We start from the raw sequence: 15,925 nt of genomic DNA on the forward strand, positions 1-15,925 counted from the left end.
GGACACCACAGTTTAGAATGCCAGGGACTAGGATGATACCGGAAACACTGCCATCTAAACATTAAACTGAAGTATTGTGGAATTACTTGGGGCAATTGATGTTACATAAAACAGTTTGATCAATATTCTAACATGTAAACATTTTCACTGCCAATAGGCAGTGTTTATCAATAGACCACCTCTTAAAAAATAGCAACATATGTTTCAGACAGTATTTTTCAGGTGTTTTATCTTTTCTTTGAAATTATATTGAGAAAAGGTTATGGGACTTACAGTTTACGACAATTTTCACTTTTTTCACATCTGGAAATGACACATCATTTTCTGCACTGCATTCATATTCTCCAGCCTGGTCCCTTGTAATTCCATAAATGTCCAAATATTGTCCATTTTCAAATGGTTTTGCTACGTGAAAAAAAAAGTACAGCATGTTTAATTGTAGCTGCTTGAGGCTTCATTCAAGAAAACAACGATGGTGTGTCTTCCTATTAGGTATTGCTGACAAAATAATTCCAAATGTAACTGGGGAATTATTAAACTTTTTGTTCTCTTATATTCAGAGGTAAAGTCAGAGAAAAAAGCAGAAACTGAACAAGGGATACTATAACAACTGTTTCCCCAGAACAGGATATACATGTGTTCTTTTTAATTGATTGTGGTCTCCTAACCTCCTCACACATCAAATCAAGCTCTGCACATTTCTCTAATTGAGTTCAACAACCTCCTAGCAGTGCAGATGAAATTCACTAATATGACTTGGTACATATTGACTTTTATACAGTGTAAGCTAGCAACTTGACACTTAACCTAACTAAATGCTACTTTTCTTTTGGGGAAATCTCACACTCATTCTCAAAGTTTCAAGCTAGATGGCTTGATAAAAGTATGGAGATATATTAAACCATTGCTATATTTCAGTTTCCATACTTATTAAGGTTTCTAAGGGAGGTATACTATACACACTATATATAACCCACCTAATAAACCTCAGGAAAAAACTTTATGATTCTCAAACTAAGAGTTAAGTGGCTGTAAAAACAAATTAAATTACTTTTATTTTTTAATATTCCAGGGAAAACATTCTATTTGACTAAAAGTGACAGATTAAAAATACAGAGACATAATCATGGATAAAAGAATATTCCCAAGTGAATGGGATTTGAAAAGAAGACTCCTTTCTGAAATAACGGAATTTTTATTTATTTGAAAGTAGAGAATCATCGGGCAGGAGGTTCCTGATTATTAGAGATACTGCAGAGGAAGAATGGGCCTATGTGAATTTCAGGAGGAGGGATTTCATATATAATATCTATGTTAAAATTTTTTTTTCCTTTGGGTTCCCTTGTCTGGGTATATCAGTTGCTGCATTGTTGCCCTCCAGGTAACTATGACTTTGCTAACTGAAATCTGCAGTGTTTAGAATATAGATGATTAAGTCATTTCTCTGGCTAATCACAATTTGTAGATAGAAGAGAGTTATACTTCTGAGATGATAGTTGGCTGATATGCTATTGTAGGTATACAGAGGTAAGCTCACAAAAGCAGCAGCTGTCTTCAAATTCATGTTCTTAAAATCTGATTTTATAATCATTTTCTTTGCTCAACTTGGTGTCTTTATCTGACTCCAAACACTAATATAATGTTAAAGTTTAATGTTCCCTTCTATTTCTCTTATTTTTCATTCTTACAATGAAGATAATCTAGGCCTAAATGTGTCTGTAAAAAACTACTGAAATATAGGGAGGACAAAATCTTTATTCATATCTAAGAATTTTTAAAATATAACTTGAATTATAAAGGGGGATATTAAACAGAAATTAAAGTATGGGGAAAATTGATCTACTATATCAGAATTAAATAATCTCATTGGGCAGTATAAAATGAAGCCAATCACAAGTGAAAAGGTATAATATTGTGAAAATTTGTAAAAACAAAATTTATAAGGGTCTAACTTATTTTCAATATTAAAATGTTACATGTAAATTCCCATTTTTGTGAAATGACATAATTTTAAGAAGTGTTACCCCCCAAATGCATGTTTTTGATAAATAAATCATTAAATATGGTTTGTATTAGTGTATGTCATTGTTTAAAGAAAGAAACACATTAGATTTGAAATAATAGATTTCAGAAATATAAAAAGAAGCAAGCATTTTTTTCTCTCTTAAATGGTTAAATAGCAGACTTTGTAAGACTGACAACAACAAGAAGCTCTGTGACAAAACATCACCAACATCAAAACCACTACCTCATTCAACTCGAGAGCACCATTTACATCTATTGAATGTTTGTTCCCAGAGTTCACCACACAACCTATGCACCCAGATTCAGGGATCCTTCTCCAACCCCACCAGAGAACAATGTCTTTATTTACAAACCAGAATTATCAATAGATGTCTATGCATTGCACAAATCAATACCTATAGAGCCAGTGAATGAATGGATGATATTGCCAACACTAGCTACTGATAATAAGACACTAATATAAAGAAGCATAAATGCATGGTCAACATCTTAATTTTCCCCACTGGATTCCTGATACTTTAAGCCATTCCCTTAATTCCATTCACCATGCATCAGCTCTTCCCAAAGGTGTGCTCTAAATATTCTCTTATTTTTACGCAACTGTAGTTCTGTTTCCATCCTGAACGCATCTTGCTCTTTTCTCAGTCTAATCTTACCACGCTTGAATTTCAGATTTGAAACTTGGAGTTGCTTTGCCTAGAATTTATACCCTGGAGTGTCCTGGCTGTCTGTGATTTGCTTGGTTGCTTCTTTGGCTTTTGCTATCCTCAGTTTTCCTGAGTAGTAATTCTTTACCTTAGTTTTAGACCCAAGGAAACCAATCTTGTCCTTAGACACTTGTCAGGGTCTCTCTCTATTTCCATCACTCCCCTAGTAAGGGAAGAGGATTTGTGCATCGTACACTGAAATGCAAAGAGTAACATTTCAGTTCATGCAATCTAACTCAACTTATCCCCCCAAAACAGAGGGGGAAGACCAAGGCTAAAGGGATATAGGGAGCTAGTGACTTGGCACCATCACCACTGCCAAGACTTTACAGTGTTTATGAGGGTTATGTACTATCCTAGGGTACTCCTTATAAATCTAGAAGATGTATAAAAATTGTGTAATATTTCATAGGGTACCAATTATAAATGTTGGTGAAACATAAGCATTGTGACTTGGCAGCCTTCTTCTGGTCACAGGTTTTGCCATTCCTCATGCGCGCAACAACAATTTCTGTTTTGTTTATCTGCATCCCTAGCCCTAGCATAGTACTTGAAACAGTATATACTTGGTAAATATTATTGAATAAATAAAAAATACATTGATTAAGGAATTAATAAAGTCCTGTTAGGATAGTGCACGAAGAATCTAAACACTTATATTTGAAGAAGTTGCCACTTCTCTTTCAGAGTCGAGAGGAAGGGAAGGAACTTTAAAGAATTGTCATCCTTGCTGACGTCTTGTAATGATAAGTGATGGCAGTGGTGAGAACAGACTCTGGTACAGCTATCGCAGATCCTTTTTATGATTATAAAGACTAACAAAAACTTCAAATACAATTTTGAAGAAAAAGCAATAAGTACTTCCTGTAATCTAAACAATAGTTTTCTTTTGTGCTTAGTCTCTTCCAGACATGGATAGACTAGTCTCAAAAAAAATGGAGAACTGGAGAAATTCCACAGGCTTTCAATGATGCCACTATTATCAACATCTTCAAAAGAAAGGCTGAAAACCAGGATGCAGCTATGCTTTATAATATCTCTCTTATACTGATTTCTGGTAAGAATCTGGCAGGAAAGAGTTCTGTATTGGCCACTAAATAATATCTAGATTTGGCTTTATGGTTTGGTAAATCATGTGAAAATTGTTAGTAACAACATTGTATTTCTACAAAGTGCTAATATGTTTGAGAAAAACTTTTGGCAAAATAAATCTCTCTTCCCTTAATTTCTAGTACATTATCCTTCACTAATTTTCCTCTCACCTCTCTGGCTATTTCTTTTCACTTTTTCAAAACCCTTCACATCTTCACATCTCCCAAATATTGCTTCTGTCCTATGACCTCTTTTTTCCTCATTCAGTACACTTTTCATGATTCAAGGGATTTGTTCATTCATTTTCATTTCACTATTATCTATATATTGATAAGCATCTGATTGATCTATTTATCCTGTATCTATATCCTGAATCTTGGACACATTTATTTAGCTGGACATCTCCACTTGGATGTCTCACAGGCATCTCAGAATCAAAACACCAAAACCAAACTTACTTTTCCTGCTATACCTGAAACTCCTGCCGAGTTCCAATCTCAGTGAGTACTCTGATTATCACCTAGCTGCTCAAGCCACAAATCTTAGCTTAACTTTGACAGCACATTTTGTCTTAGTCCATAAACCATCAGTCACTGTGTCTTGTCAATTTTACCTCCTAAGTAATTCTCAAACCCCTTCTAGGAGCCTCTGTCTCAGTTACTGATCTCTGAATGCACATACTCGGATGATGTGCCAATGACTACATATTGCTTTGCAGAGTCATTTCAATCATTTCCCAAAACCCTTGCTCAGAAACAGTCATCCCATTTTTCAAGGCTGCCCTGCAAGAATATATTTTATTAGGTTCTCATAGCCATTTATTACTAAATAGTACTCTGCAAATGAATTTTAAAATACCCTTTGAATGATTCACTTACATTTATGACTGTAATTATTTCCTGTCAGCTTGCTATCCACCAGCATATTTAGTATCATGCAAGTATCTCCTCTATGCATTTTCCCATATTGAGTGGTGAGGGATGTGGGTTCTAGAACTAGCCTATATGGCTTCAAATGGCAGCTCTGCCATTTACAAGCTCTGTGACCTGATACAAGGTATTTGACCAATAGTTTACTCATCTGTGATGTGTGAGGATAATAACAGAACCTGCCTCATACGTATGGTCGTTGTGAGGATTAAGTGGGTTAATGCAAGCAAAGTGTTTAGAACACTGTGTGACACATCATAGGAAATATATATATGTTGTTATTACAATGCACAGGATTAGGCATGCCAGGAAGGTTTAGATAAATATTGTTTCTGTGGTGAGAGGTTACTGTATTCAAGAATTGAGGCTTCTGTCTTAATATGCTATTCAATGGAACTAGAAGTGAAAATAAATAAGTCGCTGAGAGGTGTTAATAGCAATGACCAGTTAAGTTCTCATATCACTGTAAGAGATCAGTAAATATATCTCTCTTGTAGATCTGTAGATGGAACTGAAGGTTGATCTCATGTTGGAGTCACTTTCTCTCTGCCTGAATTCCCAAGGACAATTTAACCTTAATTCACTTCTTTCCTTTCTTAACAAAACAAAACAAGAAAGCCTGCACTAATGTTATATGGCATACACATGTTTGTTATTAATAATTTTTCCCTTTTATTGCTTATTGAAGTATATTTGACATATAATATTATATTAGTTTCACGTATATAACATAGTGATTCAGTATTTATATACATTATACATTGGTCACCAGAATAAGTCTAGTATCCATCCGTCACCATACAAAATTATTTCAGTATTATTGACTATATTCCTTAAACTGTATATTACATCCCCATGACTTATTTATTTTATAACTAGAAGTTTGTACCTCTTCATCCACTTCACCTATTTTATTCAATCTCCCACACTCCTCTCCTCTGTTGACCACCAGTTTTTTCTCTGTATCTATGAGCCTGTTTCTGTTTTGTTTTGTTTGTTCATTTTTGATTTTTAGATTCCACAAATAAGTAAAATAATATACTTGTCTTTCTCTGCCTGCCTTATTTCACTTAGCATAATACCCTCTAGATTTATCCATGTTGTCACAAATGGAAAGATTTCACTCTTTTTTATAGATAGTAATATTTCATTGTATATATACCACATCTTCTTTATCCATTCATCTGTCAAACATTCCTCTATTAATGGACACTTAGGTTGCTTCCAAACCTTTATTATTGGTAAATAATGCTGCAATGGACATTAGAATGCAAGTATCTTTTTGAATTAAAGTTTTTGTTTTCCTCATATTAATATCCAGAAGTGGAACTGCTGGATGATGTAGTTCTAGTTTTAATTTTTTGAGGAATCTCTATGCTATTTTTCATAGTGGCTGTACCAATTTACATTCCCACCACAGTGCACGAGGGTTCCCTTTTCTCCTCATCTTCACCAACACTTGTTGTTTCTTGTCTTTTTGATGATAGCCTTTCTGGCAGGTGTGAGGTACTATCTCACACAGAAATCTTACATGTGTTTCCTTGCCTTTACCGAGGACTAGGCTGTACATACATAGCAAGAAATCTCAAAAAGTTGCAGAAAGAACAACTCGGGAGTTTGTAAGCTGAACAATTCCTAGAGCTCAAACAACGTGAGGAGTCATTTGATCTCTGACCATCAAGAATGAAAAGGCCTCTGTAATTATCAGAGAATTCAGTGCAGACTTAAGAGGCTTATGTCTTAGTAGAAAGGTTAAAGAAAAGCTGGAATAGAGATTCTTCTAGATCTGTTCCTTTAAAGCTTAAGTAGGATTCCATGGACCAAAATTATCTATAAGTCTTATAGCTTCCTGTAAGAAAAAAGCTCAACACTTTTTAAGGGAACAAAATGAAATCTAGACATTCAACAATGTAACAAACAAAATGTCTAGTTTCCCATGAAAAAAATCATTATATATTCAAAGAAGCAGGAAGCTGTGAACAGTAACTAAGATAAAAATGAGTCAACAGAAATAGATCTACAAATGAGAGAGATGATACAACCATCAGGCAAATATTTTAAAATAGCCAGCTATTATAACTATATTTAAGTATTTAAGGGAAAAAAGTGAATATAATTATGAGAGGAATGGAAAATAGAAAAAATTACCAAAATTCTTGACATAGGAACACAAAATATCTCAAATGAAATATTAATTGGCTGAAATTAATTGGCAGACTAGATACTGAAGACAAATTTTATTAAACTTGAAAGCATTTATTCAAGCATTTTAGTATTTATCTAAACTGAAGCAGAAGGAGAAAAGAATACAAATAACCAAACAAATAATTAAATAAACAGAGCCTCAGTGATATACGGAAAATATAAATTTCTCTCATATATGGATACTGGAGTTCCCTAAAGGGGATAGAAAAAATATTTGAAGAAATAAAGGAGGAATTTTTTCCAAATTTGATGCATACAATAAAATGTCAAATATAATAAGTTAATAATCTCCAATCAGGATAAACACAAATAAAAATCACTCAAAAGCACATTATAGGGGACGAGGCAAGATGGCGGAAGAGTAAGACGCGGAGATCACCCTCCTTCCCACAGATACAGTAGAAATACATCTACACGTAGAACTGCTCCTACAGAACACCCACTGAACGTTGGCAGAAGACGTCAGACCTCCCAAAAGGCAAGAAAATCCCCACGTACTTGGGTAGGGCAAAAGGAAAAAGAAATAACAGAGACAAAAGAATAGGGACGGGACCTGCACCAGTGGGAGGGAGCTGTGAAGGAGGAAAGGTGTCCACACACTAGGAAGCCCCTTCGCGGGCGGAGACTGCGGGTGGCAGAGGGGGGAAGCTTCGGAGCCACAGAGGAGAGCGCAGCCACAGAAGTGCGGAGGGCAAAGCGGAGAGATTCCCGCACAGAGGATCAGCGCCGACCAGCACTCACCAGCCCAAGAGGCTTGTCTGCTCAGCCGCCGGGGTGGGCAGGGCTGGGAGCTGAGGCTCGGGCTTCGGTGCTGGCCGGGAGGGAGTCTGGGAAAAAGTCTGCAGCTGCCGAAGAGGCAAGAGACTTTTTCTTACCTTTTGTTTCGTGGCGCGCAAGGAGAGGGGATTCAGAGCGCCACCTAAACGAGCTCCAGAGACGGGCACGAGCCGCGGCTATCAGCGCGGATCCCACAGCAACAGGGGCGCAGAGGGAAAAACGGAGAGATTCGTGCACAGAGGCTCGGCGCCGAGCAGCACTCACCAGCCTGAGAGGCTTGTCTGCTCAGCCCCCGGGGCGGGCGGGGCTGGGAGCTGAGGCTCTGGCTTCGGTCGGATTGCAGGGAGAGGACTGGGGTTGGCGGCGAGAACACAGCCTGAAGGGGTTAGCGCACCACAGCTAGCCAGGAGGGAGTCCGGGAAAAAGTCTGCAGCTGCCAAAGAGGCAAGAGACTTTTTCTTTCCTCTTTGTTTCGCGGCGCGCAAGGAGAGGGGATTCAGAGCACCGCCTAAACAAACTCCAGAGATGGGCGCGAGCCGCGGCTATCAGCACCGGACCCCAGAGACAGGCAGGAGATGCTAAGGCTGCTGCTGCCGCCACCAAGAAGCCTGTGTGCGAGCACAGGTCACTCTCCACACCGCCCCTCCCGGGAGCTGGTGCAGCCTGCCACTGCCAGGCTCCCGTGATCCAGGGACAACTTCCCTGGGAGAACGCATGGTGCGACTCAGGCTGCTGCAACGTCATGGCGGCCTCTCCCGCCGCAGGCTCGCCCCACATCCGTACCCCTCCCTCCCCCCGTCCTGAGTGAGCCAGAGCCCCCGAAGCAGCTGCTCCTTTAACCCCGTCCTGTCTGGGCGGGGAACAGACGCCCTTAGGCGACCTACACGCAGAGGCAGGTCCAAATCCAAAGCTGAACCCTAGGAGCTGTATGAACAAAGAAAAGAAAGGGAAATCTCTCCCAGCAGCCTCAGAAGCAGCGGATTAAAGCTCCACAAACAACTTGATGTGCCTGCATCTGTTGAATACCTGAATAGACAACGAATCATCCCAAATTCAGGAGGTGGACTTTGGGAGCAGGATATATTAATTTTTCCCCTTTTCCTTTTTTGTGAGTGTATATGTGTATGCTTCTGGGTGAGATTTCGTCTGTATAGCTTTGCTTTCACCATTAGTCCTAGGGTTAGGTCCGTCCGTTTTTGTTTTTTTTTTTTTCTTCTCTTTGCTTAAAAAAATTTTTTTTCCTAATAAATGTTTTCTTAATAATTTTTTCCTTATTTCCTATTTTTAAAAATTAAAAAAAATTTTTTAATAAGTTTTTTCATATTTTTTATTTTTAAAAATTAAAAATTTTCTTAATAAATTTTTTCTTAAATTTTTTCTTATTTTTTATTATAAAAAATTAATAAATCTATTTTTAAAAATTAAAAAAAATTTTTTCTTAATAAATTTATTCTTAATTTTTTTTCTTATTTTTTAATGTAATAGTTTTATTTTATTTTATTTTATCCTCTTTTTTTCTTTCTTTCTATTTTTTTCTCCCTTTTATTCTGAGCCGTGTGGATGAAGGGCTCTTGGTGCTCCAGCCAGGCATCAGGGCTGTGCCTCTGAGGTGGGAGAGCCAACTTCAGAACACTGGTCCACAAGAGACCTTCAGGCTCCACGTAATACCAAATGGCGAAAATCTCTCAGAGATCTCCATCTCAACATCAAGAACCAACTTCATTCAACAACCAGCAAGCTACAGTGCTGGACACCCTATGCCAAACAACTAGCAAGACAGGAACACAGCCCCAACCATTAGCAGAGAGGCTGCCTAAAATCCTAATAAGGCCACAGACACCCCAAAACACACCACCAGATGCGGACCGGCCCACCAGAAACACAAGATCCAACCTCATCCACCAGAACACAGGCACTAGTCCCCTCCACCAGGAAGCCTACACAACCCACTGAACCAATCTTAGCCACTGGGGACAGATACCAAAAACAACGGGAAATACGAACCTGCAGCCTGTGAAAAGGAGACCCCAAACACAGTAAGATAAGCAAAATGAGAAGACAAAAAAACACACAGCAGGTGAAGGAGCAGGGTCAAAACACACCAGACCTAACAAATGAAGAGGAAATAGGCAGTCTACCTGAAAAAGAATTCAGAATAATGACAGTAAGGATGATCCAAAATCTTGGAAATAGAATAGACAAAATGCAAGAAACAGTTAACAAGGACGTAGAACAACTAAAGAGGAACCAAGCAACGATGAAAAACACAATAAATGAAATTAAAAATACTCTAGATAGGATCAATAGCAGAATAACTGAGGCAGAAGAACGGATAAGTGACCTGGAAGATAAAATAGTGGAAATAACTACTGCAGAGCAGAATAAAGAAAAAAGAATGAAAAGAACTGAGGACAGTCTCAGAGACCTCTGGGACAACATTAAACGCACCAACATTCGAATTATAGGGGTCCCAGAAGAAGAAGAGAAAAAGAAAGGGACTGAGAAAATATTTGAAGAGATTATAGTTGAAAACTTCCCTAATATGGGAAAGGAAATAGTTAATCAAGTCCTGGAAGCACAGAGAGTCCCATACAGAATAAATCCAAGGAGAAACACGCCAAGACACATATTAATCAAACTATCAAAAATTAAATATAAAGAAAACATATTAAAAGCAGCAAGGGAAAAACAACAAATAGCACAAAAGGGAATCCCCATAAGATTAACAGCTGATCTTTCAGCAGAAACTCTGCAAGCCAGAAGGGAGTGGCAGGATATACTTAAAGTCATGATGGAGAAAAACCTACAACCAAGGTTACTCTACCCAGCAAGGATCTCATTCAGATTTGATAGAGAAATTAAAACCTTTACAGACAAGCAAAAGCTGAGAGAGTTCAGCACCACCAAACCAGCTTTACAACAAATGCTAAAGGAACTTCTCTAGGCAAGAAACACAAGAGGAGGAAAACACCTACAATAACAAACCCAAAATATTTAAGAAAATGGGAATAGGAACATACATATCGATAATTACCTTAAATGTAAATGGATTAAATGCTCCCACCAAAAGACACAGACTGGCTGAATGGATACAAAAACAAGACCCATATATATGCTGTCTACAAGAGACCCACTTCAGAACTAGAGACACATACAGACTGAAAGTGAGGGGATGGAAAAAGATATTCCATGCAAATGGAAATCAAAACAAAGCTGGAGTAGCAATTCTCATATCAGACAAAATATATTTTAAAATAAAGACTATTACAAGGGACAAAGAAGGACACTATATAATGATCAAGGGATCGATCCAGGAGGAAGGTATAACAATTGTAAATATCTATGCACCCAACATAGGAGCACCTCAATGCATAAGGCAAATACTAACAGCCATAAAAGGGAAAATTGACAGCAACACAATCATAGTAGGGGACTTTAACACCCCACTTTCACCAATGGACAGATCATCCAAAATGAAAATAAATAAGGAAACACAAGCTTTAAATGATACATTAAACAAGATGGACTTAATTGATATTTATAGGACATTCCACCCAAAAACAACAGAATACACATTTTTCTCAAGTGCTCATGGAACATTCTCCAGGATAGATCATATCTTGGGTCACAAATCAAGCCTTGGGGAATTTAAAAAAATTGAAATCTTATCAAGTATCTTTTCCGACCACAACGCTATGAGACTAGATATCAATTACAGGAAAAGATCTGTAAAAAATACAAACACATGGAGGCTAAACAATACACTATTGAATAACCAAGAGATCACTGAAGAAATCAAAGAGGAAATCAAGAAATACCTAGAAACAAATGACAATGAAAACACAACGACCCAAAACCTATGGGATGCAGCAAAAGCAGTTCTAAGAGGGAAGTTTATATCAATAGAATGCTACCTCAAGATACAAGGAGCATCTCAAATGAACAACCGAACCTTACACCTAAAGCAATTAGAGAAAGAAGAACAAAAAACCCCAAAGTTATCAGAAGGAAGGAAATCATAAAGATCAGAAATAACGAAAAAGATATGAAGGAAACAACAGCAAAGATCAGTAAAACTAAAAGCTGGTTTTTGAGAAGATAAACAAAATTGATAAAATATTAGCCAGACTCATCAAGAAAAAAAGGGAGAAGATGCAAATCAATAGAATTAGAAATGAAAAAGGAGAAGTAACAACTGACACTGCAGAAATACAAAGGATCATAAGAGATTACTACAAGCAACTATATGCCAATAAAATGGGCAATGCGGAAGAAATAGACAAATTCTTAGAAAAACAAAAGCTTCCAAGACTGAACCAGGAAGAAATAGAAAATATAAAGAGACCAATCACAAGCACTGAAATTGAGACTGTGATTAAAAATCTTACAACAAACAAAAGCCCAGGACCAGATGGCTTCACAGGTGAATTCTATCTAACATTTAGAGAAGAGCTAACACCTCTTCTTCTCAAACTCTTCCAAAATAGAGCAGAGGGAGGAACACTCCCAAGCTCATTCTACAAGGCCACCATCACCCTAATACCAAAACCAGACAAAGATGTCACAAAGAAAGAAAACTACAGGCCAATATCACTGATGAACATAGACGCAAAAATCCTCAACAAAATACTAGCAAACAGAATCCAACAGCACATTAAAAGGATTATACACCATGATCAAGTGGGGTTTATTCCAGGAATGCAAGGATTCTTCAATATACGCAAATCAATCAACGTGATACATCATATTAACAAATTGAAGGAGAAAAACCATATGATCATCTCAACAGATGCAGAGAAAGCTTTCGACAAAATTCAACACCCATTTATGATAAAAGCCCTGCAGAAAGTAGGCATAGAGGGAACTTTCCTCAACATAATAAAGGCCATATATGACAAACCCACAGCCAACATTGTCCTCAATGGTGAAAAATTGAAACCATTTCCACTAAGATCAGGAACAAGACAAGGTTGCCCACTCTCACCACTATTATTCAACATAGTTTTGGAAGTGTTAGCTACAGCAATCAGAGAAGAAAAGCAAATAAAAGGAATCCAAATCAGAAAAGAAGAAGTAAAGCTGTCACTGTTTGCAGATGACATGATACTATACATAGAGAATCCTAAAGATGCTACCAGAAAAGTAGTAGAGCTAATCAACAAATTTGGTAAAGTAGCAGGATACAAAATTAATGCACAGAAATCTCTTGCATTCCTATACACTAATGATGAAAAATCTGAAAGTGAAATTAAGAAAACACTCCCATTTACCACTGCAACAAAAAGAATAAAATATCTAGGAATAAACCTACCTAAGGAGACAAAAGACCTGTAAGCAGAAAATTATAGGACACTGGTGAATGAAATTAAAGATGATACAAATAGATGGAGAGATATACCATGTTCCTGGATTGGAAGAATCAACATTGTGAAAATGACTCTACTACCCAAAGCAATCTACAGATTCAATGCAATCCCTATCAAACTACCACTGGCATTTTTCACAGAACTAGAACAAAAAATTTCACAATTTGTATGGAAACACAAAAGACCCTGAATAGCCAAAGCAATCTTGAGAACAAAAAATGGAGCTGGAGGAATCAGGCTCCCTGACTTCAGACTATATTACAAAGCTACAGTAATCAAGACAGTTTGGTACTGGCACAAAAACAGAAATATAGATCAATGGAACAGGATAGAAAGCCCAGAGATAAACCCACGCACATATGGTCACCTTACCTTTGATAAAGGAGGCAAGAATATACAGTGGAGAAAAGACAGCCTCTTCAACAAGTGGTGCTGGGAAAATTGGACAGGTACATGTAAAAGTATGAAATTAGAACACTCCCTGACACCATACACAAAAATAAACTTAAAATGGATTAAAGACCTAAATATAAGGCCAGACACTATCAAACTCTTAGAGGAAAACATAGGCAGAACACTCTATGACATAAATCACAGCAAGATCCTTTTTGACCCAGCCCCTAGAGAAATGGAAATAAAAACAAAAATAAACAAATGGGACCTAATGAAACTTAAAAGCTTTTGCACAGCAAAGGAAATCATAAACAAGACCAAAAGACAACCATCAGAATGGGAGAAAATATTTGCAAAGGAAGCAACTGACAAAGGATTAATCTCCAAGATTTACAAGCAGCTCTTGCAGCTCAATAACAAAAAAACAAACAACCCAATCCAAAAATGGGCAGAAGACCTAAATAGACATTTCTCCAAAGAAGATATACAGATGACCAACAGACACATGAAAGAATGCTCAACATCATTAATCATTAGAGAAATGCAAATCAAAACTACAATGAGGTATCATCTCACACCGGTCAGAATGGCCATCATCAAAAAATCTACAAACAATAAATGCTGGAGAGGGTGTGGAGGAAAGGGAACACTCTTGCACTGTTGGTGGGAATGTAAATTGATACAGCCACTATGGAGAACAGTATGGAGGTTCCTTAAAAAACTAAAAATAGAACTACCATACGACCCAGCAATCCCACTACTGGGCATATACCCTGAGAAAACCATAATTCAAAAAGAGTCATGTACCAAAATGTTCATTGCAGCTCTATTTACAATAGTCAGGACATGGAAGCAACCTAAGTGTCCATCATTGGATGAACGGATAAAGAAGATGTGGCACATATATACAATGGAATATTACTCAGCCATAAAAAGAAATGAAATGGAGGTATTTGTAATGAGGTGGATGGAGTTAGAGTCTGTCATACAGAGTGAAGTAAGTCAGAAAGAGAAAAACAAATACAATATGCTAACACATATATATGGAATCTAAGGAAAAAAAAAAAAAAAGGTCATGAAGAACCTAGTGGCAAGACAGGAATAAAGACACAGACCTACTAGAGAATGGACTTGAGGATATGGGGAGGGGGGAGGGGTGAGATGTGACAGGGTGAGAGAGTGTCATGGACATATATACACTACCAAATGTAAAACAGATAGCTAGTGGGAAGCAGCCGCATAGCACAGGGAGATCAGCTTGGTGCTTTGTGACCACCTAGAGGGGTGGGATAGGGAGGATGGGAGGGAGGGAGATGCAAGAGGGAAGAGATATGGGAACATATGTATATGTATAACTGATTTACTTTGTTATAAAGCAAAAACTAACACACCATTGTAAGCAATTATACTCCAATAAAGATGTTTAAAAAAAAAAAAGCACATTATAATCAAGTTGCTGAAAACCAGAAAGAAAGAGAAAATTTAAATAGCATCCAAAGACAAAACAAACATTACATGCCAAGAAACAGAAACAAATATTTTCCAGACTTCTTGTCTGAAACTACATAAGCCAGAAGACAGTAGAACACCACCAAAAAAAAATAAAGGTCTAAAATCAATCCTGTGAGCTTCAACCTTAAGAAGCTAGGAAATGAAGAACAAATGAAACCTAAAGAAAACAGAATTATGAAAGTAATAAAAAGCAGAAATCAGTAAAATTAAAAATGGACAACTTCAACCTTAAGAAGCTAGGAAATGAAGAACAAATGAAACCTAAAGAAAACAGAATTATGAAAGTAATAAAAAGCAGAAATCAGTAAAATTAAAAATGGACAACTTCAACCTTAAGAAGCTAGGAAATGAAGAACAAATGAAACCTAAAGAAAGCAGAATTATGAAAGTAATAAAAAGCAGAAATCAGTAAAATTAAAAATGGACAATCAATAGAGAAAATCAATGAAACCAAAGCTAGTCTTTTAAAAGATCACTGAAATGGATAAAGCTTAGCCAGGCTGATAAAAAATAGAAAGATAACACAAATTACCAATATCAGAGGTGAAAGAGAGGATATAATAACTATAGTCATAAGAAAAATTGAATAGCTACTAAACAAATACTAAGAAAAACTCTCTAACATTTAACTCAAGAATTTAGATTAAATGGGCAAATTCATTGAAAGACACAAATCTCAAAACCGACCTAGAAGAAATAGAAAATCTGAATATTCAGTATATTTTCAATTATAAGAAATTAAATTTATAACTTAAAATTTCCCACATGGAGAACTCCAGGATCATGTTTATTAAGATTTTAAGGAAGAAATAATGCCAGACTTATACAAAGTCTTTCTGAAAATGGAGGAGAAGGAAAATTCCCCAAAGCATTTTATGAGGCTAACATTACCTCAATATCAAAACTAATGACAACAAAA

At 36.9% G+C, this 15,925-nt stretch overlaps 1 protein-coding gene across 1 annotated transcript in view; it reads right to left on the reverse strand.

Moving 5' to 3' along the window:
• The window catches only part of NEGR1 (neuronal growth regulator 1), a 901,553-nt gene that overhangs the window by 283,908 nt on the left and 601,720 nt on the right, over nt 1-15,925 (reverse strand). The window contains exon 4 of the mRNA XM_036834093.1: nt 274-405. Within this exon, the coding sequence (XP_036689988.1) occupies nt 274-405 (132 nt within the window). The remainder of the gene's footprint in view (nt 1-273; nt 406-15,925) is intronic.

The sequence above is a fragment of the Balaenoptera musculus genome, chromosome 1 (genome assembly GCF_009873245.2).
Source record: "Balaenoptera musculus isolate JJ_BM4_2016_0621 chromosome 1, mBalMus1.pri.v3, whole genome shotgun sequence".
NCBI lineage: Eukaryota > Metazoa > Chordata > Mammalia > Artiodactyla > Balaenopteridae > Balaenoptera > Balaenoptera musculus.